The 27571-nt window shown below is 43.2% G+C and overlaps 1 protein-coding gene across 9 annotated transcripts in view; it reads left to right on the top strand.

Moving 5' to 3' along the window:
• The window catches only part of DNM3 (dynamin 3), a 381825-nt gene that overhangs the window by 164983 nt on the left and 189271 nt on the right, over positions 1–27571 (top strand). For all 9 annotated transcript variants that reach the window (XM_053914860.1, XM_053914861.1, XM_053914862.2 and 6 more), the window contains one exon: positions 9611–9724. In XM_053914860.1, coding sequence (XP_053770835.1) covers positions 9611–9724 — 114 coding nt within the window. The remainder of the gene's footprint in view (positions 1–9610; positions 9725–27571) is intronic.

Below are 27571 nucleotides of genomic sequence, written 5' to 3'. Positions count from 1 at the left end.
TTACTCCATTGGGTTTAATGGTTAAGCCAGGTTCACCAGGGGTGTGGCCAGCCCTTGGAGGAGGAAGAGATCCATAGTCTATGGGTCCTGCTCCTTCCTGCTTGAAGCCACTCCCCCAGAGCTAATCGTGGCTCCTTGGAGCATCCTCCTAGAACAGCCAGTGGATGGAAGACTCTGAAGTGGGTCAAGACAATGCATAGGAAGATCCACCCAAAGGCCAGTCTGTACCCAAGGTTAAGTGTCTCCTCCTTATTTTATTTCTTGTTTCACATTGCATCCAGCCATGTTGTTGCCGTAGCCTATCAGAGATCCTTCAGTGATCAAAGACATCATTAATCTATTCTAATATTACACTCAGTAGAAAACATCGATGAAATAAACATGTGTTCAGTGTGAATATGATCTCCTCCCACCAGGAAGTTCTCAGAAATTAGTCCTAAGATTGCATTCCCAGAGGAGTTTGAAAAGTCAAAGGTACTTATGGAACCTCAAGTTGAAGTCTTCCCCACATCTTACCCTCTTGGTCTCAACCAAAGAGGCTTTGCTGTCCAGGTGGACTTGGGGCCCCTTCATCGCCGTATCCTGAGCTGGCCACCTTGAGAATGGGCTGTGCCTTTTGGGCTCTGGAGGTGAGGAGTCCCTGCAGCCCTCCCGTACTTTACAAATAAAGCATGGAGTAAGAAAAAAAATAATCCCAGACCTAGCTTCACGTCAGCCTTATCTAACAAAACACATTCACTTTCTAGCCTTTACAGCAGTGATCCCAGGTGACATCGGTGTCCCCGGCCCCCTCTCCTAGCTGCAGTCAAGAGCATAGCCAGCACTCGGGAGGTCTGAAGGAGAGAGGCAGGCAGAGAAAAGCTTCCTGGGTCTGGCCCTTCCAGGCTGCCCATTTTCTCTGTTGTCTGTGAACCTCTGCATGTACTGGGGGAAACATCTCCCCAGGAGGAGAATTTTGTGCGGTATACTTACCATTAAGGGGACATCCATCTAGACAATCTTAGTGCTTCAGACACTGCCGTGTGTTTCCAAGTTCAAGGGTTTGCACGGGGCAGCCCTGGTCACCAGGTCTTATGTATGTTACCTTTCTCTCCTGTGTGGCGTATTCAAAACCTCATCATTTTACTTTCCTCTGTGTTTTCCCTTCCTGCCCCTTGTTACATCACTTCTTGATCTGAGAAGGCTCGGCCTCCTGAGGAAACTGTCTTCCTCCTATAGATTAATCCAGAGCCAGTTTGAAAATGTGTGCCGGGGTGGCAGTGACCCTTGGATCTGTGAGTAGGTCCCAGGAGTTAAGGTTGGCTCTCTGCAGGCCCCTCCTCACCCTGGCTCTGCGTGCAGGGACACACCGAGAGCCACTGATGCAGCACTTCGTATCCCCTACCGGGCCTGGAACTAATCCCTCAAAGCGGGACCCTCGGGAATGTTCTGTCCGCCTTACTTACAGGCCTTGTCCGCCTTCCTTTGAAAAGTGGTAAATGAGCCCTGCCTAGGTGACTCGGCGGGAGCTTCATCCCGTGCACCAAGAGGTTGCGGGTTCGATCATTGGTCAGAGCACATACCTTGGTTGCAGGTTGCATCCCTGGTTGGGGCCCGTGTGGGAGGCAACCAATAGATGTTTTTCTCTTTCTCTCTCTATCCCCTCCCCATCCCTCTCTAAAATCAATAAATACAGCCTTGGGCAAGGGTTAAAAAAAAAGTAGTAAATTTTGTCCCCCTCCTGCCAAAGTCTTCCCTATAGTTACTTAGAAAAATCTCTGCCAGCCAATTCCAGGACAAGCCTACATATATCCTGAGGGTGCCCACGCTCCCAAAGGTAGTGAGCAGCTGGCCGGTGCCTTTGCTGGGCCCAGGCACCCACGTAGGCCCTGCGGTGTGTGAGCTACCTTTACAGAAGCAGCTACTCACTCATCCACAGGCACAGCCTCTCCATAAGCGTCTGTCATTTACCAAGATACAAATATCTAACGGTCAGGGGTTTACAAACTCCTCCCAGGTGACAGCAGTTAAAAGTCAGATGCAGAGTGAGAACAACTTGCATGATCTCCCATAAGCAAGGCCAAGGTCAAAACGCCCTGCTCGCTCACAAATGAAGTTCAAGACCCAAAGCCTTGGCCCCATTAGAACTTTTCCAGATGCACTGTTATGTCCTCCTCATCTGTTGATTCCTTGTCTGTGTATTAATTTTATGACCCAGTGTGCTGGCCAGATGTTGAGGTCCAGACTTACCCCTAACGTACAGGTTTTGCCAACCCTGCAAGGCCTGGCCTCTTACAGCATGAAGGGAACTAAGGCGGACACCCACTCTCTAGAGCAGGCCGGTCACTACGGGAAGGGCCAGGCTATTGCATTTGCTGCTCTTGCTTTCAAAGTTTCTGTATTTGGCATGAGAAGCTTGGAGGTTATTCATGGTAGTAAATTTTAAAAATTGGTTTGTTTTAAACCTTACAAATAAGAACGTGCCCTATCTGCCCTCCAGGTCCCTTCCAGTCCTGTAATTACGGGCTTGCTCGCTCTTGTTTACTTGGGCACTCAAAACAAAAGCAGAGTTTGATATTCAAATGCTAAGAGGCTGTAAGTGGTTATTGTGCTGAGTGTTGATGGATTTATTGTGGAATATGAAATTAGCATTTCAGATTGTCCTCTGTGAAGAGATTCTACAGTCAATCCCATTTGTCTCGACGTTCTTTGGAAGTTTTATTTGTCTTTGTCTTCTTTTCCCACTTACTTGCCTGTGTTTTATTCTGTTAGTTTCCCCTCAAAGTTCTTACTTCTTGCGTGCTGGCGGTTTTTCCTGAATGCTTGCCCTCTGCTGGCTCTTTGCACTGTTTGACTTGATTTTGTGATTTCTGTCTCCCTCGATTCTTCTCTGCAACGTACATTTGGAATTGTTTCATCTTGATTCTTATTTTGAGCTGATTGTCATTGGGGAAAACCCAAATCCATTTGTGGCAAATATGCTTCTCTGTTGGAAAAGAAAAGGCTGGGGTTGGAACAGAGGGTCTTCAGCTTTCTATGACAGCAACTCAGCGACAGTGTTCAGGGCTGAATACACGTCCGTGGGTGGCATTGGAGGGGTGTGGGCCACGTGCCTTCACCACGTGTACTGTCATCCTCTCTCCCTTTCTTCTCCCCGAGTGAGAAAACCTCTCTCAATGCACGTGACCGTAATGTCGGAGAATGCAATGGTCTATTTGAATTAATTTTTATGTTGATTCTTTACAAATGTAACTGCTATTTGTCACTCATAATTTCCATATAGCTCGCTTAAATGTTCCACTGGGTGAAACGATGTTCAGTAAATATCATGTTTTGCTTATAACATTCAATTTTCCTGGAAACAGTGGTGTATCTTTGAGGGATAAATTCTATGGTACCAGTAAAATCAGGCAACTTATTGCTTCACATCATTGTAAATCCCCTGAAGTCCATTCTTGCCTTTATTTACATAGTATCTGGGTTTTTCCCCCCACCTCATTGGTTTCTCTGGTCCTTTCCTTTTCATTTTCTGCGTCTCTCTCAGCCCCTCTGCCTAGATTGACTATGTCACCCCCTGAATTACTCTCTTTCCCCAAACCTTCCTCATCTTCACACCCATGTGCTTAGGTCACTTGGGTTCAGACGTGCAAAACCCGGGGTCAGTTCCCGTTTATCGTTTTTTACATCAAGTGTGCAGAGCGCAGCTGGAGGCAATAATCCAGCTGTGCCGTTATGTTCCTGCGAGTTTATGATCTTCATTCTCTTCTTTCAACCAGTTTTTAAAAGACATTATTATTTTAGAGCAGTTTTAAGTTTACAAGGAATTGAGAGGAAGGTACAGAGATTTTTCATATACCTCTCCCCCCATGCAAACCTCCCCCAATATTAGCATCACTCACAGGAATGATAGTTCTTTTTATTTAATCAAGAATGAATCTACATTGATATATTTTAATCACCCAAAGTCCATAGTTTACCTTAGGGTTCACTCTTGATACTGTACCTTCTACGGGTTTGGACAAGAGTTATAATATCACATGGAGTATTTTCACTGCCCTAAAGATCCTCAGTGCTCTGCCTGGTCATCTCTCCCTCCCCTACCCCACCCCTGGCAACCGCTGACCTTTTTATTGTCTCCACGGTTTGGCCTTTTCCAGAATGTGACGCAGTTGGAGTCATGTAGCATGTAGGCTTCTCAGATTGCCTTCTTTTACTTAGTAATAATCATTTAAGTTTTTTTTTGTGTCTTTTCCTGGCTTGGTAGCTCATTTATTCTTAGTGCTCTATAATATTCCACCGTCCAGATGGACCACAGTTTATTTATCCATTCACCCACTAAAGGACATCGTGGTTGCTTCCAAGTTTTGGCAGTTATGAATAAATCTGCTGTAAATATGTGTGTGTGTGTGTGTGTGTATGTTTTCAGGTCTTTGCGGAGAATACCAAAGGAGCACCGAACTGTCTTCTGAAGTAGTTGTACCATTTTGCATTCCCCCCCTCTTGTTGTTCCACATCCTGGTCATCATTTGGCGTAATCGATGTTCCGGATTTGGGCCATTCTAATAGGTGTGGAGTGGTATTTCATTGTTGTTTGAGTTTGCATTTCCCTGGTGACATATGATGCAGAGTGCCTCTTCACATGCTTATTTGCCATCTTTATATCTCCTTTGGTGAGGTGTCTATTAAAGTCTTTGGCTATTTTTTAATCAGGTTGTTTTCTTATTGAGTTTTAAGGGGTTTTTTTGGTTGTAAATTTTGGGTAACATTCCTTTGTCAGATTTGTCTTTTGCAAATATCTCCTGCCATTCTGTGGCTTGTCATCTAATTCGGTTGATACTGTCTTTTATAGAGCAGGAGTTTTTAATTTTAAGGAAGTCTAGCTTATCATTTATTTCCTTCATGGATTCTGTCTTTGGTGTTTTTTTCTAAAAAGACCTCATCATCCTCGAGGTCACCTGGATCCCCCCCTTTATTATCTTCTGGGAGTTTTCCAGTGTTGTGTTTCGTCAGCCATTTCTTCCGAATTCCAGTTCTGGTGACTCTCATTCTATTACCATTTGTCCCAATGCTTCACGCTGTCCTCAAGCCTTCCGTCCAACTTCTCCCACCCTCGCTCGCCTGCAGATAATTTAGTCTCTTTTCTTATCATGAATGCTGGAAAGATCAAATGTAACCTTCCCAAACATTCTGCCCCCTCCACTCAAAGGACCTGCACCTGCCCTCGCTCCCCCAGGCTCACAAGATGAGGCGGCTCCCGTCCTGCTGAAGGGCAGCCTCATCCTGGGCTCCTCATCCCATCCGCGCCCATCGTCTTCATCCTCGTCTTGTCTCTCCTATATCACCAGCCTTTTACTCTCCACCACGTATTTCCCCCAAACGATAAACGTGCTCAATTGTTGCCATAAAAAAACTCCCAAACTGAAAACCAGAAGCAGCAGCCCCGTGTCTACTCAGTTTTCTGGTTTTAACTCTCTTCCGTGCTGCTCTGGGAAGAGCTCTTTATCTCCATTTTTTACTTTCCTTCGCTTTTCAACCCTAGGGACTCTGAGCCCAACACCACACTGACAGGCACAGCTAACGACACTGTGACGTCTGCGATGCACTTTAACGTCCCTGTGTGGGCTGAATCTGACACTCCCAGCCACACACTCCTTGAACTTCACCTTGCCGTGGACTTCCATGACCTCACTGCTCTTGTTCCTCTGACATTTCTTTTCACTTTTCTGACCACCTTTTAAATGCTGGTGTTTCCTCGCAATTCTGCCTAAGTCCATGTCACTCAGTTTTAACCGCCGCCCGATATACGTGCCAATGCCATGTACATCTCCGTCTCCAGTCCTGACTGCTGCGTTTGCTTCAGGTGTCAGGTCACATCTCCGCACATTTCCCGCAGGTACATCAGATTCAGCATGGCCTCGTCTGGATTCATCATCGGATCCCCTACTTCTCAAAAATGTGGTCCTCCTCCTCTATTCCTTATGAGTTGGTGGTCCCAGGAGTTTCAGAATCTTCCAGAGCGGCACAACGTCCAGTAAAAACATAAGGAAAGCCACGTACATAATTTAAAATTTTCTGATTGCCACATTAAAACTAAAAGGAAGCAGGTGAAATCACCATTAAAACTAGATTTTATTAACCCAGTGTATTCAAGATATTATTTTAGCATGTGATTGTTGACCTTAAACAAATAGACAGCCTGATAATTCTCCAGCAAACTGGGTTTCTGTGGGAACACCAAAGAATTGCAATTCAAGACATGGAGTCTTGTGGTGAACCACGTGTAAGTCCGGAGAACAAAGGGGTGACACATTCTTTTATAGAGGAAAGGGGGAGCTCAGAGGAGCTGCTGCAAACAGAGTCCATTGGAGGAAACCGAAAATTTGAAGTGCAGTGGCTTTTTATTGGCGGAGCCGTAACGGCCTTTCGTTGGCAGAGTGGTTACCAGGTGAGGAGATCCTCTTCCCTTCTGCTGGAGCAGAATAGAAAAAATGCCTTCCTGGTGCGAAGGGAGAGCAAGTCTCTTCCTGTTGGGGTTTGTGAGCGTGAGTGGTAGAGCATGGAGCTCTTCCTTCTCCAGGCCCTCCCAACTCCAGTTTCCATGAGGTTTCTGCTTACTAATCGTCACGTGATCAATTTAAAAACATTGAATGAGATAGTTTACAGTTTTCTGAATGAATTTTTCAAAATCCAGTGTGCATTTTACTCTTACTGCACATCTGAATTGACACTGCTCACTGAGACCCACTAAGTGTTATGGCAAGCGGCTCCAGCAGAATGCCGTTCTGGAATCTTCTCCTTCGTGTGTCTCCCCTCATCCAGGCATAAGTCCTGTTGGTCTTATCTCCTAGGTATTCATCCAGTAGGTTTGTTTATTTTCTTCCTTACTACAGCACGGCTTACTTAAACCTCGGTCATTTCTCATGGGGGTTATTCCTTACATAACCTAGTTTCTCCGTCCCGGGTTATCGTGCAAAATCCACCCAAGTGCAGGAGACTCCAGTAGAACATCTGCTTATATGTATTTTTACCTAGAAAGTAAGAAAACAGGAAAGCTCTAGCAATACTTAGTAGACACATTGATGCCAGTACCCTTGCTCTGTATCACGGGGAAGTTAATAATAAAATTATAAATGCAACAAGTAAAATACATTTCCCCCACTAAATAAAAAATATTTAAAATGTTATGTATTTTACCTTTATGCCATATTCTCATGTTTCTTTGTGTATTTCCGAATGATGCCCATAATTTATTAATACAGTGTTCACATATACCTAAAGATAAATTTACATGTGTACTTGACATTGATTTGGGACTGCAGAGGACTGAGGCCATGACAATGTGGGGTCTCACTGGTCTGAACCTACCCTACTCGGACCCCATGGGCCTCTCTGGCCTTGGTCTCCTGATCCCCACCTCACATTTTCTGCTCTCGGTGGCTCCTTCCTATTTTCTCTTGTTTGCTCTTTTTAAAAAACAAATGAGCACACAGACTACTTCCTGACTTGGCTGATTCCATTTTGCGCCCAGGTTCTTTGAACTGCCATCATTTACAGCTTCCTACGTTGTGTGCAGTGCCCCTTCGTCTGTCCAGCGTAATGCTCTCACTGCACAAAGCTTCCATCGAAATCGCCTCCTTATGGCCCTGCTTTTCCTACCAAATGATGGGATTCTTGAGGGCAGGGATTGTGGCATCATCACGAGTTTTCATCTGGATTTATAATCGGTTCTCAAAACCTGTGTGTTGAACTCGATTCATGACTCTCCTTGATGGGGCCAGACTGATAATCAGCGGGCGAAATAGTGATTTGTTTATTGCGATTTGTGAGGTATCTGGAAGACTTCCTCTCCATCCAAAGATACCTGATAAAATGAAGTAATAAATATATACTTTCTTTTTTAAAAATTCTTATTGAATTTAGTGGGGTGACATTGGTTAATAAAATTATATGGGTTACGAGTGGACAATTCTATTAATAAATATACTTTCGCCGGATGCTGTGATTCATGTGCTATTTGTAAGCCCCGGCAGGGTGGGTGGCAGTGTTAGTGTGAGATGATGTACCCAGTTCCTTCTCACTAAAAATTGGAAGTCGTCCTTTGCTCTGAGGTCAATGAAGTTTTTGATTGTATGTATATAAATGGTGCTTCTCAAACTTCAGTATGAATATGACTCACCTGGGGAACATGTTCAATTGTAGATTCCTGGGCTTCCTATGTACATGTTCTGGTTCATTTGGACTCGCAGGTGACCCACAAATCTGTCTTTTTAGAAAGCGTCCTAATGGTTACAATAGAGCTGGTAGAAACGCTACTTTGAGAAGTATTGTTTTCTTCTTTCTGAAGCAGAGGGTGAGAAGGAGGCGTGATTTGAACAGTGGAGAGAACTGCTGCAGTCTGGGCCTGGCCTGGGTTCTGGGTGGGGATGGGTAAAATGGAAGCAGAGCTCTAGAAGGGACAGTGGGCACCTGGGAGATGAGTGACAGGGAGTCGAGGTGGCAGGGACGAGTGTGTGGAGAGAAGCTTTAAGGGTCTATAATGACAACCTTGACCTATTTCTCAGTTTTCCTTAGAGTTGACTTTTCTTCTTCGGTTAGAACACTTAGGAGCAATGTCAGTATTACATCTGATTACTAGGGTGTCTGTCTTCCTTTGGGGACTGACACCCAGTCATTCAATAATTCGGTAATTTTTAAAGTACTTCAGGCTCTCTAGAGTACTGGACAAATGAGGCAGCGGGTAATATGTGACGTTTGAAACAATACCATCCAATTCCACATAGGGTTTCATTTCTGGTTCTATGATACCAAAAATTACCTAGCATAGAGAAGATAATAAACTATGCCATGTGAAAGAATAGAATTTAATTTCACAACTGTGAGAAAAAGATAGATTTTTCCCTTAAATGACATTTACCAATAATTCCTATCAAATCAGTAATCCAAGTTGTTGATGTTTTAAAATTTAGAAGCTGTTTAGATTTTCATGAAGATGCTACATACTTTTTTAGTATGGCAAGTAAACAACGAAGAAGATGGATAAATCTAGATCGTTATAAAACTCCAAACTTTAATTTTAGCTCATTGTTTAAGCTCCCTCCCTCATGCAGCCTTATGCAGAGCTGTTAACTAGGAGCCACTTTGGGTTGGCTTGAGTCCTTTCTGTTCACCTTTGGGTGGCCAGTCTCCGCAGGAAGCCTGATGAGACCAAAGCAGGCGAACGCATGGGCCGCTGGGCTGGCCTGGGAGCAGAGGTGGGGGGGGGGGGGGGCAGGAGAGTCTGGAGCTGTTCATCCAGTCGACTGACATGTTTCCATCGTAGCAGCCCTGCCGCAAATGAGTCTGCCCGGCCCACGCCATTTCCTTCCTCTCTCCTTCAGTCTTTCTGCTCCCACCGCCTACCTATGTCCAACGTTTAGATTTTGTTCCTTTGATGGGAGACCCTTCCCTCTGGTTATCTGTGCTTTTGGAAGATAAAATACCTTCAATAGAGGAACAGAAGTTGAACTTTAGGGGAACAGTGCTGTTCCTATTGCCCTCTGTACTCTGTTTTGAACTTCACTTAGTGCAAAGCCTGTGGTGTCCGTTGGCTCACGTAGCACTAAGCACCTCTTTGACCTGTGCTCTCTTGCAGGTGATCCGCAAGGGCTGGCTGACCATCAGCAACATCGGCATCATGAAAGGGGGCTCCAAGGGGTACTGGTTCGTCCTCACGGCTGAAAGCTTGTCCTGGTATAAAGATGACGAGGTGAGCCGCGGAGAGGGACAGAGTTTGCTCATGTCCAGCTCATTGATATCATCGCGCTGCTCAGTTTTGAGACACTGTTCACTGGTTCTCTTTCAGTGAGATCTAGGCTGGGCTCTCTGTTTCAAGAAGCACTGTTTTATTTTCCCCCATAGATTTTTCCTTTTACAATATCCCCCTCAAATTTCCCTTACTTCTCTGGTGTACTCACGTGTCTGTTTACCTGAAGAAATGAAGTGAGGAGTCAGCACTTGGAATCTCCTGTGACACTGGCAAGGTAGGATACAGTGAAAGACTTTCCATTAAACAATGTGTTGAAAAGACTCAAGGTAATACAGCATTGTAACAACGAAATTAATAGCAGTGATGCGGGGTTTACAAAGAATTTTAGAGTTGTTGCTGTGGTATCAGCCTCGAGTGACAGGCTTTTGAAAATGTGCAAATCACTCGCCTTCAGGTTCCCGATAACTGTTCATATGAAGTTTGTTCTCTGGGAATTTGATATCTGTGTAAAAGCATGAATTACGATAAGGATGGTGCTCTGGTTCGTGTTAATACTTTTGGTCCTGTGATGTACTGCTCGTTTAAATCTGATCGCGCTGGAAGCACAATATGTATATATTGATCTTTAATGGCTCTGCAGGAAGGGGCTATATATCTCGTTCTTGCAGAGCCATTAAAGACCTATAACGTGGTACAGGGTTGCTGTTAAATTTGGAACAGCATGGATGGAAATTAAACTATGTCGTGGAACTTTCAATAGCTCTGGTCTGACCCGGGACATTTTGATGCTTATGAGACAGCATGCAAACATCGGATAAGGGAACTAGTCCCTGAGCACAGCTGGGGGCCGGTGAGCTTGTCTCAGGTTTATTTGGCTATAAGAGCATGCATTTCAGACTCAGTAGTCCTTCCAGTCTTGGCTTCGTGTCTTTTAAAAGCGCCACACGGCACCTCTGCCAGTGGTTGGAGGAAAGCTCTCTCGTCTCGCGTTGCTTTTCAGTTTCCTAAATGCATTGTGTACAGTGGTGTATTGAATAAAGATCGGACGGGCAGGTGACTTCCACTGAATTTTCTGCGGTAAGGGAAATCACATTCCACAGAAAGGTCCAAAGAAAATTTCTACTCAGAAGCTTTATTTTCAGTTTTTATGTCGTGTATTTTACTGACTTAAGTCAAATGGGGAATTGGTCGTTGGGAGAAAGCGAGGACCAGCAATGGTCCCTTTCCTGTGCTGGCTGCTTGGATGTCCTGGCATTCTTCGGTAGTCCCCGGCATTTAAAGAGCAGAGAACAGGCTGCCCGCGGTCAGGGCAGCGGGTAGGGGCTGGGTGAAAAGGTGGCGGGGTTAAGCAAAAACAACAATGACAACAACAACACACAGACAGCAGTACGGTGATTACCAGAGGGCAAGGGGGTAGGGGAGGTGGAGGAGGGTGAAGGGGGAAGAAATGGTGACAGAAAGACACTTGACTTTGGGTGGTGAACACGCAGTTCAGCATACAGATGACATATTACAGTGCTGTACACCTGAAACCTAAATAATTCTATTAACCAATGTCACCCCAATAAATTCGATACAAGTTAAAAAAAAAATAAAGAGCACAGCTTCAGAAGCTCTGAGCTAGGTGCCTCCCTAGATATAAAAATGGACAAACTGATGATTTTCTTTTGTGCTCAGTTGACCTAAGGGCTCTTCTCTTAGATACATTTTGTTTCTAAGAGTTTAGATGGTTGCTTAAGTACATTTAAATACTCTGCTCGAGAAGTGAGATTGGAAGTTTTCAAAATATTAATAATCTCTGCTTACAACTGACCCGTGTCCTCAAACTGTCGGTGTCCTTGGGACAGAGCCGCTTCCCACCGGAGCCATCTCCCTGGCCTCCCTGGCCACCACCTGCCGCTTCTCTTGCCAGAGCTTCCTGCCACTGCAGACCACCTGTGAGCCTGCTCTCAGGGCCAAAGAAGGGGACCGCGCTGTCCCTTACTCAGTGCTGGTGTTCCACAAAGAGATGTTATTTCGTGTCTGCTGCGAGCCGGGGCTGGGGGGAGGTCTCTGGGGAAAGGAGTTCAAGGACAGGTGTTGGGAATGTGGGGCTCAGAGGCAGTGATTCACCTCTGGCCCCTTGAACTTGCACCCTAACATCTCTAACAGCCATGCTTTCAATAACTTGTGGATTCCAAGTTCAGTGACATGTGGATTGAGCATGCTTCATGGGCAACTGCAGAAATCCCAATTCAGAGTATTCCTTTGTGAAAATAAGCCTCAGTGCGAACTCCGCTTTGGGGTCAGTTTTTTTGTAAGCTGAGTGCGTGGACGGCGCCCCCTCGGTGCCCGTCCCCATCCTCATCAGCACCCTCCGGCTCCAGGAACCCTGTCACTTGGCCGTTTCTCCTTCTCCGCCAAGCAAGTGTGACACAGTAAATGTCTTTAATTATTTACAGTTCACACATTTATTCAGTGATAACTATATTCAAATTTTCACTGGGGCTTGTCATATTTTTTTTTCTGTGTTCTCTATCCTCCTGTGCTTTCGTGTGTAATTAGACTGATATGTTTTCATTAGATTCGAATTGGCTGTTGAGTAAATAGCATATACGGTTTTATTTATCTTACGGCAGGTTTGTAACAAATACACATGACTTATGAAGTGTATTTGTGATTAAGAACAATGGCTCAGACTGTTCTCCAGGATGACATTGATTGAACAAAAGCCTCCCTAAACCCTTTGCTCCTGCGATGAGAAGGGCGAGGTGCTGAGGGTCGAGGGTCTGCTCCCACTGGCTGCCAGGGTTGGGACACGTTGGTCATCTCTGAGCCTCGGTCTTTTCACTTACCAAATGGGGACCATTGCCAGCCACGTCACCTCAAAGGGATTTTTACGGGACTCTAAGAAATCATATTTTATAAGTGCTTTAATAACCTTTCAGGTATCGCGTGTGTCTCTGTATTTCTGCCATTGCAAGTGACACTGTGCTCCCCTGTGTGATGCCGTTCTTTGATTCATGTCTTCTAAGTGTTCATTTTCTGTCATTTCATTGGGGACACAGGATGTGTGGGATCTCGGGCGCTTTAGCAGAGAACATTAGGATTCAAACGGTCAGAGGCAACTCGGACCCCATTCCTTTAGCGAGACTTTCTGTGCCGCCTCCCTTCAGCCTGCGGGTTCCCTGACACTTCAGCCAAGAAGCAGAGACGATGAGCGTAAACTATGCGACTCCCCAGCCAAGCTGGCAGGGGCTCCCGCACAACACCCCACATAACAAGTTCAAGCTGCAGTCGGCACGACTGCCGCAGTGAGTCTCCTGCTTTCTCTCTTCGTTCTGAACAGATCTGCCCACCCTACCCCAGAGTCTTACAGGAATTCGTGAACACCCTCAGGCATCTGTGGACTGTACTTTTTGAACCATTACTCTCCATTAAAATAATGTTATTTGTAATGTTACTGACAGATGAGCTTCCTCGAAAGGTTTCCGCCTGTGTCCCAGGCACTGTTACGTTTAAAGAGTCTTTACAATGCAGTGTGGTTGTGGTGGACACAGTGAGTCTACCTGCTTGACCTTATGCTTTCCTTTAACGTTGCTCTAACATTGGGGCTTTCTGCGATACAGAAAGAAGTAGACCGTCTTTTTGGCGTTAGACAGTTTATAACTAATCACCTAGGGGATTTGCCCGAGCCTAGAGGTCCTTCTGCATCATCCTCTAGTACCCCCGACTCTGAAACCTCCTGCACAGGTAGCCCTGAGTGCTTGTCTAGGGGTTGCATAGACCTCCTGCTGGTCCATCCGCCCCCAAGGCATTTTGCTGGTGTGTGTGCCCCAAGGCAAGGAGGAGCTGTCTGTGGGGGTGAGGAAAGAGTGTGGACATGTAGGTGTGTTTCCACATATATCCCCTTGGGGCTGGAATGGCTGATACGTAGCTCCTTTGACTTCTATCCAAATAATAGCATAAAGACATTTGTAGTACTTACATTTACTAAGGATTTGGGGGAGCAATACGGAAGTTTAAACAACCCCAAACAGAGTTTTAAATAGCCCTCTGCACAATAGTTTTTGACCAATGGACCCTCCACTTGGGTGCGGCACTGGCAGCTCTAGCCTTGTGCTGGCCCCACCTAAGGACAGTGCACGGGTCTCTCTCTCTCCCCGCGTCCTGTCTCTCCCCTCAGTGCTGTCCATCTGGAGTGCCCCAAGCTCAAGGTGCTTCTCACCGTACAGTACATTCACTCAGCTCTTCCTGCACGCTCCCCTTTGCATAGCCACACTGGTCAAATCTCAACCAAGCCAAGTGGCCTTCCAGTTCACAAGAGATGCTGCCTAACTCAATGGCCCTTGTGGTTATAAATGGCCCCTCTGCTATTCACTCTGTCTGCTTAAACACATGCAGGTCAGCTTTCAATCTGGATAGCCATCGATGACAATCGTCATCCTCATAATGATGAAGCTTTATTGATTGTAACTGACCAGGCACTGAGCTGAATTAGTACTTTATTTACGTCCCCCATTGTAGGGATGACCACTGAGAGTCAGAGAGAACGAGGAACTGTATGTACACACTGCTGTATGTCTGCATGTGCTTTCGATCACCAGAACCCTTCCCAAGAAGTGTCTTCTGAGCAGCTGTTATGTACTAGTCACTAAGGATGAACGTTTAGCAAGGAATTCCGTCCTTCCCTTCTGAAGGATTTTTCTCAGTAAAGAAAACGTATAAACACACAGGAAAACCTATCAGAGGCAGACTGCAAACGATGAAGAAAGTAAATCCAGTGATGAGTGTGATTGGAAGAGTGTCTGGAGTGGCAGGCTCCATGTGGGGGCTGTTCAGTCAGGTGGTCAGAGAGGGTTTGTGTTGGTGCCTTGAGGCAAGATTTAGCCTGATGAATTTAAGAAGCCGAATTAAAGCCAGTATGACCAGAATGAAGAGAGAAAGGGACTCTATAAAGATTGAGGATCTGGGTGCTGAGAATGATGAGAAGCCTTTGAAGTTTTTAAGCTGGAGAGTCACATAATAAGATTTGAATTTTCTTAGAGATTCTTTCGTTTGCCCTGTAGAGAATATGCTGGAGACCAGACTGGATTGGGGGAGCTGTTAGGAGGCAATTGCTGTGATCTCCATAAGAGACTGTGGTAGCTTGCGCTGGGGTGGGTGGATGGAAATGGATAGAAATGATGGGTTTAAGAGATTTGGTTCAAAAGGTGACAATGACGTGACAACTCATCACACATGCTAAGCACGGGCTGAATGTTTAGGTTCCTGCTAACCCGTAAGCCTCTGGAGACCAAGAGCCATTGTCCCGTTCACTGTCCTACCACCAGTGGGCGTGGCACTGAAAGGTGGCGTGGTGTAAATATGAATTGTGAACATATGACTGAGCAAATAGATGAAGAAATATAACACAATGATTCCTCACGTTCTGGTATCTGAAGCCTCAACTAAATTATTGGATTACAGGGTAAAGTTACCCTAAGAGGTAGATTGTCTTAAAATTTTTTAAAGTTTTATCATTGAAGGTTAGTGGATTTTTTTGTTCCCCTGGCTGTGTAAGTTTCTGGATTAAAGATCACTTGAGCAGAAAATAAATTTGACAATGTTATTTTCTTATGTGGTAAATATATTTGCACAGTTCTGGGGAGGGATTGAGAAAAGGGCAAGGTATAGGAATAAAATGGAAACTCATATCAAAAGAATTAGGGGTTTAGATAGTTTATATTAATACTTTGAAATCAGATTTGAAAAAAAAAGTGATGGCTTTTTAAAAATGTACCTAAAATATGAATTTTAGAAGAATAGGAAATTCTGATCCAAGGAGAAAAGGGACTTATTTTTTTTTAATATCAATGAGAAAAGTGTAAATGATAGTTAAAATCTCTGAAGAAAGGGGACTACTAGTTTATGAATAGTAACAGCATATAGCCAATATTTATTCTATTTCTGTAGTCCAACATGAAGATTAAAATCATAATGGAATACTCATAGGAAAGTAGGGTAATTCAACAGAAGAATTTCCAGCGGAAATGTACTAACCTTACACTATTGAAGAAAATCCAAAATCTGCATTGAAATAAGGACATTCTTTGGACTCTTAAAAAAACTTAGAGGCCTCGTTTTTTGTGGCTTCAAGTGTTTGGATAGCCTGATAAGGAGACCATGTAATTCCCTTATAGGGATATTTACTCAGCATTGTTTTCATTATGTAGTTGTAACAGATGACAAATGTAACTTCACTAGTAGGAAACAAAATGACAGTTGTATTCCTGGATGGTCAAAGCTGTGGACCAGGGAGTTACAGAAATCTTCATCTCTTTCCATGTTCAATTCCATGATCAAGACTCTGCCTGTTTCCTGCTGGGTCCGCGAGCTACCTGTGGTCAGGGTAATCCCATGCACAGCATTCACAGCCTCTCCGAGTTGTTTGAGTTAGCCAAAACCATTCAATTTTTTTTCCCCAAAAGAACAGTCTCAACATATATTGAACTTTAAAACATTTAATGTTACCTAAAATTCTTCACAATCATAGTTGTGTGTATGTTTTTCACATCCATAAGCTGTTTTCTATTAGGCTTTTTTTAATGTAGGATTATTTCATATAAACATTTCCACGCCTGGCATTATCCAAAGATTTATCGTTTTTTAAAAAGTAGTGTTATTCAACAAACCTCAGTGGCAAATGCCATTTCAAATTTATTGAAAGTACTTACAGCCTCAGACCCACTCCCTGTGTGTTATTTGTCCTACTGGAAGGTTCGCACTGGAGGAACAGTGTTACCCTTCATATGACCCTTTCCCAAAAAGGTAATATTTTCAAATGTACATCATTTAATGAACTTTAAGATGAATACTATTCTTTCAAGAACTTTTTTGAGTGCCAAGTAAAAAAAAAAATGTAAACCCAAGATATTAACCCCATGTTTTAAGGAAAAAGTATTTGCGATGTTCTCCCGAGTGGCTCACTCAGGGGTGACTCTGCTGGCCCCTCGCTTTTCCCTTGGAGTCTGGTGGAAGGGAGCAGTCTCCCCATGTCCCGCCCCAGCCACGTGTCATCCGGAGAGCCCTCGTGCCCGCCCTGGGCTGCCTGCAGGGTCCAGTGGAGTGACCCCTGGCTGGACCTCTGTTGGTGTCTGCTGCAGGTTACAGAAAGCATTCGCATTGGGTGGAACTATGTAAATACTCTGTGAGACATTTCGATATTGGCTCCCTGGTTGTCTTTTACATTCTGGGTGAACTCTTGTTCAGCACAGTACTTTAGGCCCTGGTCCTGGGGCTTTTCTGTAAGGTAAAGACCTTTGCACAATGTGTTCTGCAGAAGCGCACTTTAGCAGATGACATAGTTGCTTAGGCCAGATGTTCAATGAAAGAATTTAGCCCTAATCATACAGTTACTTCATAATTTTGCCCAATTACTTTTTTCTTTAAGTAACTATAGGGTCAGGTTGGTAGAATATCATGAAATTGTAGAAATTTGAAACCTTGTGGGGTTTTTTTGGCTTAAGACTAAATCTTTCATTTTAAAAATGACATGTCTGTATAAAAATAGTTTGCTTTTGTCCAGAATATTTACTTAAAATGTTTCATTAGATTAAACCCGCAAAGTTTGGGGTAGCCTTGTGCTACATTTTTTAAAGCTTGACCAGAATCTTGCTAAGAAAAATGAAAATTAATTTTATATACTGAAGTTAAAGTATTTTAGTGAACCAAATCAAAACAGACAAATTTGTAATTTTACCCATCTCCCCGCTTTTTGTCCAGGGTGTAAAACTGGAGTTTTGCCATTTCCTCCAAAGGTATGGCAATGTATACATTGCATAGCCGCTCATCCACATCTTTGCGCTTTTTTTTTTTTTTGACAATAATGGAATTGCCTGAACATCTCGAGAGTTTGGAAGTCCACAGTGGATGGGTGGGTGTATTCCAAGCGAACACACTGGCCCCGTGAATTCCAACCTCGGAACTGTGGGGCGAGTCCCTTCCCAACTGAGCAGCGACCCAGCAATAAACCCATGCGTACCCTGACGCTTGGAGGTGGCAGAGCTTCAGTTTTAACTTTCTCTACCTCAGAAAAGGAGAAGCAACTGTTTTAATACATTTGCAAATTATGTTGGAAACAAGTACTCTTTTCATTATGCTTCACCCAGGTGCAGACTGACTGAGTTTAGCTCAAGATGCGTGATCCCTGGAACATTATTTCCTCTCTCTTTTTCTTTTGTCCCTCTCTCTGAAACAGTCATGTACAGAAAACTAAACTTTGTTTTTGAAGTAGAATGAATAGAGTCATTTATTCTGTGTCAAGCATCAGACTGGAAGTTCTGTCCTTTTCTTACATTGATCATGGGGTGTTGCAAAGCTGTGTACAATAAATGTCAAGGGTAGTAATTTATTGACAACAGTTAGGAAAAGAGAACTATAGAAAGCACAGGAACATTTTCAGCAATGGGTTTTATTATATTTCATAGGCACCACTCACTTTACGTTTGGTGGGTTTCAATATTTGAATCAAAATAAAATAATATAATAATAATAATAATAATTAATAGTACATGCGAGTTAATTAAACCAACAGATGAAAAACCCAGGCCCCCGCGCCGCCCCCCCCCCTTTTGGCTGTAGCTCTTGGTGTAGATGCTACGGTGTGAGGGCTGCTCTCTGTCAATGGCCGGTTGTCTTTCAGGCTGGGTTGTCATGTGACTGCCTGTCTGTGCCTGCTGTACAGGTGAGCGGATGTTCTGCACAGCAAGTGTAGACAGGCAGACACGTGACAACTCCGTCCAGCCAGGCCCTCGGCTCCTTCGGGGTTCCTTTGCTCAGGGGCAGACACCGCCAGTCTGTGCTCCAGACTGGGTGGTTTTGGAGGGTCAGGGGAAAGGGAGAGAAACACACAATAGAGTTAAACATTAAAACATTATGGAACTAAAAACAAGTCAGACTTTTGACTTTATTCAGAAAGTACACTTATACATTGGTTCCAAATGTGCTAACATGGATAACTGACTTCACAGAACACTCATATTGAAGTTTTAAGGCAAAAAAAAAAAAGAGAGAGAAGGTTAAATACCAGGTTTATTCCTAACTCCAGCTCATGTTATTACTGGCCCATACGCAGTCCGAGTTCAGAGTAATTGAACCAGATGTCTTTTCTCTTCCCCCAAACTCCGCATATTTCAATACTGAAGTTAAAGATAAAGACATGTTTATACATGTTTCTTGTAGTAGATAAGTTCCATAACCTTGCCCATGAAAAAGAAATTTATCATTTACATGGAAACAGCAGCCATTTTCAAAATAATGAGCCTCGTGTATTTGGCAGTTCAGCCAGCTGACCTCAGTGTCTGATGCCTCGATGGTGGGATTTTTACAAGGGCTTGTATTCTTACCAATATTTTATCACACAACAGGAACTTCCTTAAATGTCTCATATCCCTTTTAATGCAGTTTTCAAGTATGGATGTGAAAACCAAATCAAAAAGAGTCGTGAGCTCAAGTCCCCCTCTTAATTAACCACAGGGTCGTGCTGTGAATCAAGAGGGTAGACAGACCCTAGACAGCTGTCACCCACAGACACACTCACTCAGCACTTACTTAGGACTTTGTTGGCGCACCGCAGTTACAGAGTAGCATGTTAAACACAGAAAAGGGGGCTTCATTTCATATCCAAAAAGTACAACCAGGCCCTCTGGAAAATTTCCTTATAACTCGTATGAGAAAGAGTAATGGTGTTAAATATACAGATAGAACATTTAATTCTGGGGAGTCAAGAATGTTAATATAAATCAGCAACTCCTATCCATAGAGGGATTTCACAAATTCCCCTGCCCTTTAAAAAACAAAATATCCAGAGAGTCAAACTTTCAATAAGTGGGATAGCTTCAGAAACAAAGCATTACTATCCAAGGAGTATGGAATTAGGGATTTTTTTTCAAAGAATTAAAAAAAGAACACAAATAGTATATGTCCCTTTAATTGCAAAATTCTGAGAAAAATAGCAAATAGAAACTTTATGGAGAAAAAATAGTTTTTACAGATTATGAAAAAACTGACTTTTTCTACACAGCTCAACCTTTATGCAGTGATTAGATGTGGTACAGCTTTAAGAAAGAGTTGAGAAATGCAAGTTTTGGTTTATTTAATTTCAAGAAAATAAACGACTGATTCTGTTTCTGGTCATCACTTCTGAGTAGAGGGCTTTTTTTTTTTTCTTGACAGAATCAAAAACATCAGTAAACTTGGCTGCTAGTAAATAATTACAGGGTCAGAGTATGCAAAAACGGGTTCCTTCAGCAGCTCTTTTGTTATTGCTGCACTGTTCAGTGCAGCAGAAACTACTTATGGAGGCTTCACTTACAAAGAGTGTATTTGTGGAAATTAAAAATTGCTGTAATTCTGTATAGCTTTCCCTCTCTCTCATAGATAGTACGATCCAGTTAACTCTGCGCAATTAAGGGATGATGCATGCAACCTGAAAAGATAGAAAGACACAGTTGTGAGTCCATATGTTACCCTTTCATGTGAAACAATTCTAGTCAACGGAGATGTCCCAAAATATCAGGGCCTGAAAAACCATAACTCTTTTTCGGGGGGGAAAAATCTTGCTGAAAAATGATTACTCATAAGGCTTTTGGACAATTTATGTTTCTAATAGGTTTTAAAAACACAATTATAGTAAGTATGTGGCGTCTGCACACCTCATAGTTATGTTGGACCTGCCTCTGAGCTTGTTAAAAAGATAAAAGGTTGAAAAACCAGTTAAGATTGTTTTTCTACCTTCCAAACTGTAGAGTAAAATATTAATTTGTCACCACTTAAAATATTTGCTAAAATGTTGAAAGAGCTATTTACATTATTATCATACAATGTCATTTTTAATAAAGCTATTTACACTTTATTTTTTAATCTTTTATTAAGAAAAAAGTGCAGGAAAAGAATTATGTTCTAAGTCTTCAATAGCAAAAACAAACCAAAGCAACTCCAGGAAACTGGCTGTTGTAAGTCAGGAAATTCAAAATGAAGATTTAATTGTTTTTCTTAATTTACTTCATTATTTCTATTTATCAAAACTGATAATAATTCTTCAAAAAATGGGTAAATATTTCTAGCTACATAATTTGCAGCACACCCAGGTAAAAAGGTAGAAGAAACCAAGTAAGAAAGTTTCCATCTTTATCTGGAATTTCCTGTCTCCTCTCAGGTTAAGCCTGGACCTTCTCTAGTTGTTTTAAGCTGAGCTTTGTGAGTGATGGTCTTTTATGTACTATTTGGACGTTATTGTCACGGGTGGGATATTCTCTTTAGAAAAGAGGAAAAGGGGTTGATTTTAAACAGCAAATCTCTTGTAGAGGAACTACAAGCTTCGGCCTTGCTCTCTTTAGTAAGGATGGTGCTGGTGGTTGATGGATGAGCGAACTTTTTACATTACCAAGTTGTAGTTTCCTTTCTTTCCTATAACAGCTTTATGACTTCAACAGAAAATTTAAAAAAAAAAAAAGGAAAGGGAAAATTTCTATCAGTAGGAATTTTATGCCTACACTCTTTCCCACAGAGTGAAAAACTTGGGTGGTCTGGAGGCGAGAGTGGGGGAGATAGTATATTTTGGTCTTTCAAAAACATAAACACATTATCTGGGCGGAAAGCCTGCACGCCCAGCAGGAAGGGCATTAAGCCTATTGACTAATTGCACGAAAGTGATCAGTGTGAAATTTTGTCCCATTGTAAACAAACTCTCTTGGATTTTGAGATCAATGGCTTTAAAAGGGGGGAGGGGGTTAAAAATGTAAATAAAACTGTTTTTTATGGGTCCTCTCCCAATTCAGAAAATGTGTCCAAAGCTAAAGCTCTGAATTTCCTTTCTCTTAGATGGCAGAAAAAGTCCTTTTAACCCTAGACCTAGTTTAACTTGCAAATCATCCACACACTGAAATTAAAATAGGCACTAAGTTTCCGTGAGGTGCCCAGCAAACAATTTTCTTCCTGACCAGGGACGATGCTTCATTTTAATACTTACACTTCCCATCATATCCAGGGCAGTTTTAGTTGAAGGCGATCACTGGTGGTTAGTTTCCTCTGGAATAGGTCCCATGATCCCTAAAATATTTATAGGTCTCCTCACAAAGTAATATCAAAATCAAATTAAACCTTGTCTACCCTGGGAATAAAGACTGTGCCATGGGTGCACACAGGGCGTTGCGCGTCCCCGCCGCACACCGTCTGCCACCCTGTCTTCAGTCAGCAGAGGTTACGGCGAGAGCTTTTCCTCTTGATCTTGACCTCAGCTCATGCCATTGAAAAACAAAGACTATTCCTTTTTCATTTGTTAAAAGCTGGCATCAAAAATGAGTCGCTGGGACTCTACCGAGCACGTGCAGAGGTACTCACTCCTCGGCTCCCCCCATACAGATTAACTCTCCGGTTTCTACTCCTGTACTTACGCTACGGAGACCCTCGGGGCCCCTGTTTCCAGACTAAAAGTCATCCTGAGGGAGGAAATAGGTGAGGGACCAATGGCGTTTAGTTTCTTTGAAATAAAAAAGCCATTTAATATCAAGAAAGACATTTAAATTAAATACACATGACATGAAAGCACATTATAAAATTCCATCATTTCTGTAGAATGGGAAAACAAAACAAACAAACAAGAAAACCCAAATTTGAGAAATCTTTAAGCATTACCCAAGTACCTTATTGCTATCTTTCTTCTTTAGTAACTGGACAAATTAGTACAAATATATTCCTTGAAAAAATAAGGTCTGGTAAGTTATCTAATAGTTTCTCTTTTTAGTTTTCCTATCTAAAATACTACATAGATTTTAAAAATTTCACTTGTTCAATTAAAAACAATCAACATGGAAGCGCCCAAGTTATAATACAAAACAAATCGCATCATAAAGTGGAGAAGACAGCTACATTTCTCCTTTTAAAAATACTTTAATGAACAAACCATGGATTTTTAATACCAGTTTTAGGATGATCAAAAGGGTAATTTTTCAAATAAATTGTTTTGACAAAAGATTACATGGGAAACCTTTTGTAATAAAATGTTCTGCAAAGGAGAACGTGTGACACTTTTTGAGTTGTTGCAAAATATATAATTTAGAAAAGGATTTGTTCAGGAACCTCTGTAACTTTAAAGAATTTAAGGGAGGACAAAAGAGATTATATTCATTTTTCACAAAAGTCTATGGAGCAGATGTTTTCATTATATAGAATCGTTTGGGGGTAGCTGTAAATGGGTTTGAGGGAATTCGGGGTGAGGCAGTACTATTTTTCTAGAACTTTCTTTAAAGGACCCACCTCTGAAGTTCAGCATGGATCATATTGCAGCCCAGACTTTCTCTATTATTCTCTCTGTTGGGATTTCATTCAGCTTGAGGGTTTTCCTCCCTCCCCACTTTTCCCCCCTCCCACCCTCCTTCACCTCCAGGACAGCTGGAAACTGACCAAAGAAAGCTTTGCCTTCGTTTACAAATTCCTTTTTTATCCGTGGGTTTCTAGACAAAGCACCTTATCACGTTAAATGCTCAGAGACAGAGAGGACGTAGAAGCATTGTTAAAAAGCATAGACACAGGGCTCAGCTGATCAGCAATTATCAACCATTCTTGCATCACAAACAAAACCAAACCGAGATATATATTGGGACAGGCGAAGACAGAGGTTTCTAGTTCCCGGTTTATGCAGTTGCTGACTCAATAGTTCTGGGTTGGCACTCTTTTCTGGGCAAGTCCCATCTGCGTGGTCTGGTGGGCAAAAACTTGGCAGCCTCTTCGTTTATTGTTAGATACTGTTATTCCTGGCATTTATCTCATATAAGTAAAATTTCAGAACAGCACTATCCGTAGAGCATTTTAAAAATAGCAAGTACTCTTTACTTTGGGGCAAAATGGATCCAGTCCTGGGAAAGCTAAAGTTACAGCCCAGCCCTCATTCAAACAAGTTTTCGGGTCTCCAAATTATTCCTTTCCACAATGGAAAACTAGCCCCATTCAACTATTCTTAGTGTTTGGAGTGTTTTCGGATTTCATTTTCACATGGAAAAATCTTTAAAGTTCAGAAAATACTTGACTTAGAAGTCTCCAGAAAACGAATAACTTACACACTAAGTCACACTATACCGCACCCCATTGCTCTTTTGAAACTACACGCACAGCTCTCTGCCACACCAGTGCCTCTGTTCCTCTCGCCTGACACAAGTCACTGGCTCCCACCTCAGCTCTCCTGGTCCCAGCCCAGGTGAGCGGCAAGAGGGCCTTACCCGCAGGTCTCCCGGGAGCAGTCTTTTCTCGGCGGTGTCCCCGAGGGCTTCTTGGTCCCTACTGTGCAAAACCTGTGAAGAAAAACACTGGGTGTGAGAGTCGGAAGAGGAGCCACACACATCCTCTCCTCGGAACAGCCACTCCGGTCCCCAGCCGTCCATGGCGTTGCTGTGCCTTGCCCAGTCTAACCAATGTGCAGACTACTGTACAACGGCATTGTCCTGAACAGGTAGTCTGAACACTGGGCCGACGGAGCAGGATCTCCAGAAGCTTCCGTCTGGGTCCTTAAAATCCTCTCCCGGTCTTGGGGAAAAGTTGCCTTCGGCTTTCCCCCCTGAATTCTGCTGCACTGACGGAGCCCCACTCGAGGGCTGTGATTTTCGGTCTTGACGTGGCACATTTGCTGCAGACTGGGGAACTGGCAATGAATTTAGGACCAGGAAAAGGGGGAGGGCTGGGCTGGAGAGTCCATATATGGGATGATGTCACCCTGGGGAGGTTTGGGTATGCGCTGTGCCGCTGGAGAGACCGCTAGAATCGCCTGCTCTCAGACATGGGTCTGCGCATAAAATGGTACCAGATGTTTTGGTGTAATGTTAAGCAGTCATTTCATCTTCAGGCCAGATTTTTTTCCTCAACTGGGCAGGAAGTGGGCCCCAGTATGGAAAAGCTGTAAAAAAAGAGTCGAGAGGTACAGTTCTGCTGGGGCCAACTGAAAGTGCGTTCGTGAAGTACAAATTTGCTGTCTGGTCCGGGCTCGAGAAGTCACTGGAAGACAGCGGGTAGATAAGAAAGTAAACAGAAAGCCGGACACTGGAAGCCAGCGCTCATTTGGAAAACTTTTTTTTTTTTCTTTGTACTTGCCTGTGGTACTTTATTTTCTGGTATTTCACTCGTCAGAAAGGGCAGATAAGTTCATTTTTCTTCCTCTCTCTCCCTCTCTCTCTCCCTCTCCCTCTCCCCCTCTCCCTCCTCCTTCCTCCCCCTCCCCCTCCTCCTCCTCCTCCTCCTCCTCCTCGTCTGCTGGATCTGTCAGCGGCTTGCAGGCTGCTCTAGACTTGAACAGTAATTATAGCAACTTCCTGAAAGTGAAGCCCCCATGAAAAGTCTGGAGAAATGTTCTTTGTCATGGCCTCTACATGAGTAATTAGTTCCACATGTGGCCGTCCTTGTTTCTCTCGGCGACTTTGGCTGCCGCTCCGCATGCCGGGCTATAGCTTGACCTAAAGAAACTTTAAAGTTAGGATTTCCAGCCTCCACCATGCAATAATGACTCTGGACTCCCAACAAATTGCCTCTGGTAGATCCACACTGTTAGACAGCATTGTTTCTCCCGGGTCGCTCCTGGGTCTGTGTGGACACTTTGGCAGTGTTTTCACGGTGCTCTGCTGCTTAGCTTTATCTCTGGTTAACAAAATCTGTTGAAATTTGCCAAGTGCCGCTTGACCAAAGGTTATAACATATCAGCCCACTTTTCTTCTCCTGTCCTTGCTGTTTTCAATTACATAGCCTCTTGAATATTGAGTATTCAGCTCTCTGACTTTCCCTCCATCGAATCCTGATTGGAGTCCTTCAAACAAGAGCTTGATTAATGGCCCTTGGCCCTTGCAGAGATCAAAATGTGAGAAAATTCCTAGGTAGCTTCTAAACTCAATTTGAGTGGCCAAACTAAGAAACGTAGCATTCTTTAAAAAAATCACAGCCAAAGCTGTAATTCCTACTGGCCTCTACGGCAACACTTTTTAGATGCAGAACAATCTACCTCTTTTTAAATACGCTGGGCTGAATATTTCAAAAAGTTTCCAGGGAGAACTGTCTTTAAGGTTTTGCTTTTCCTGAAATGTCTTCTCTTGAAGTAACAGACCATGCAAGGGCTCCAAAGGGATGATGATAAGCCCTGGGCGCCTCAGGAGGAAGATGAAGTAAGGTAACAATGAATTATCCAGCAGTTGGAGATGGGACGAGGAGCTTTGCATTAGGTGCATCACTCACAGAAAGATTGAAGTCATCTGTGACGAGCAGCAGAAGGACTTCATGTCCCCTGAAGCTTCCATACCTGTGTCGTCAGGGCCTAGTGCTTGAGCAAGCCTGGTGAGCCTCAACTCCTTTTCCCCACCACCGCCTGTGTAACACCAGGGAAACGCAAAGGGAACCACATGCAACATAATAGTCTTATTCCATGTGGATCGCAACCCCATCCTTTTCGGGGGTCTGTGTGTTTGTTCCCACGTCACCATAGAGGAGCCAGCCATGAGCCAGAGGGACAATAGTCCGCCAGGAGCCAGCCTTCCAGGTGTGGGCTTGATCCTGCTGCAAATAGCGGAAGCCTCTCCTCTGCCCTGTTCTATTTATATCCACGAAGCATGCCTTGGAAATTTTGGGTAAGGCAGATGAAAGGTGGTTCTGATCAGACTGCTCCATGATTTCATCTCGGTTCACACATCTGTAGTTCCTCAAATATGGGAGAGATCCCTTTCTCAAACAGAGAAATTTTTGTGATGTTTTATTCAAGGAACTCAAACTTAATCCTTCCTGCTTTTGAAGCATTTTAAGTGACTTTGTGTAGAAACAAGTATGAAAATTGTGTTCCCCTTAGCAAACGAGCTTGTCTCATTGGGCAGTCAGTTGACTAGAGTGTTTTAGAGTTATCTTTCCTCTGAATAGTTTAACAAATATTTATTCTTGCTGCCTACTCGTGTGCTAGCCACAGTGCCAGGGACTGGGCATATAAAGTTTAAGAAGATACGGTTCCTGCCCTCCAAGAGCTAACACTTACTTACAGCGTTAGGAATGCCTGTGATCAAGTTCGATCTAAAAAGCCTGCCGTGCCTCTCTGGAAAGTTGTTGGCATTCCTTTGGAAATGGCCTGAGGACTTTTCCAGGTCTGTAAAGTTAGCAGTTAAATACCTGAAATGTGGTGGGCTCTAGGAAGCACATGACCAAAACTTGCCTTTGAGAACTGATATGATTTAACTGGCTTATTTCGAAAGGGATGGGCCAAACTGATTGTTTGACTCAATGGATGGTTTTGGTCCACTCTGAAACTTGCTCTATTTTAAAATGCCTTGGAAAAGAAACTGTTTCGGTTGGTTATTGTTCCCCAGCTTGGCAAAATTGTATGACTTTAGGAATTCTCAAATTGTAACCAGAAGACTTGTTTCTACGTACTTCCAAAGAAACGGGGTTACTAGTGTTTACAATTATTTTGTGACATTCAGATTTGCACGCTTCTGATAGTATTTATATATTGCTTTAAATGTTTTGTTACAAGATTAATGCTCAGGCCTTACAAACTTTCATACAATGGAAAGTATGTAAAGAAGAAGGAGGGTGGAGGGGATTCATTTTGAAATGAATCCCCTCCACCCTCCTAAGCCCTTTCTGGTCTCCCAAATTAATAGTAGCAGTTTGATGTGATTCTTTCACCATCTTTGCAATGGTCATTTTATAACTTCGCTACAGATTACTAAATGCTTTCAGATAAAATGTATCAGTTTCTTTGAATAATTTTATGGGGTAAATACCACTATCATTCCCACTTGATTGATGATGAAATCGAGGCTTGGGGAGGTGAATTAATAACTTTGTGGAACTGAAGTAAGTGGCAGAACT

This window comes from Desmodus rotundus, chromosome 12 (genome assembly GCF_022682495.2).
Source record: "Desmodus rotundus isolate HL8 chromosome 12, HLdesRot8A.1, whole genome shotgun sequence".
Taxonomy (NCBI): Eukaryota; Metazoa; Chordata; class Mammalia; order Chiroptera; family Phyllostomidae; genus Desmodus; species Desmodus rotundus.
Note: the sequence above shows the minus strand (reverse complement) of the source record. Positions and strands in the feature narration are given on the sequence as shown.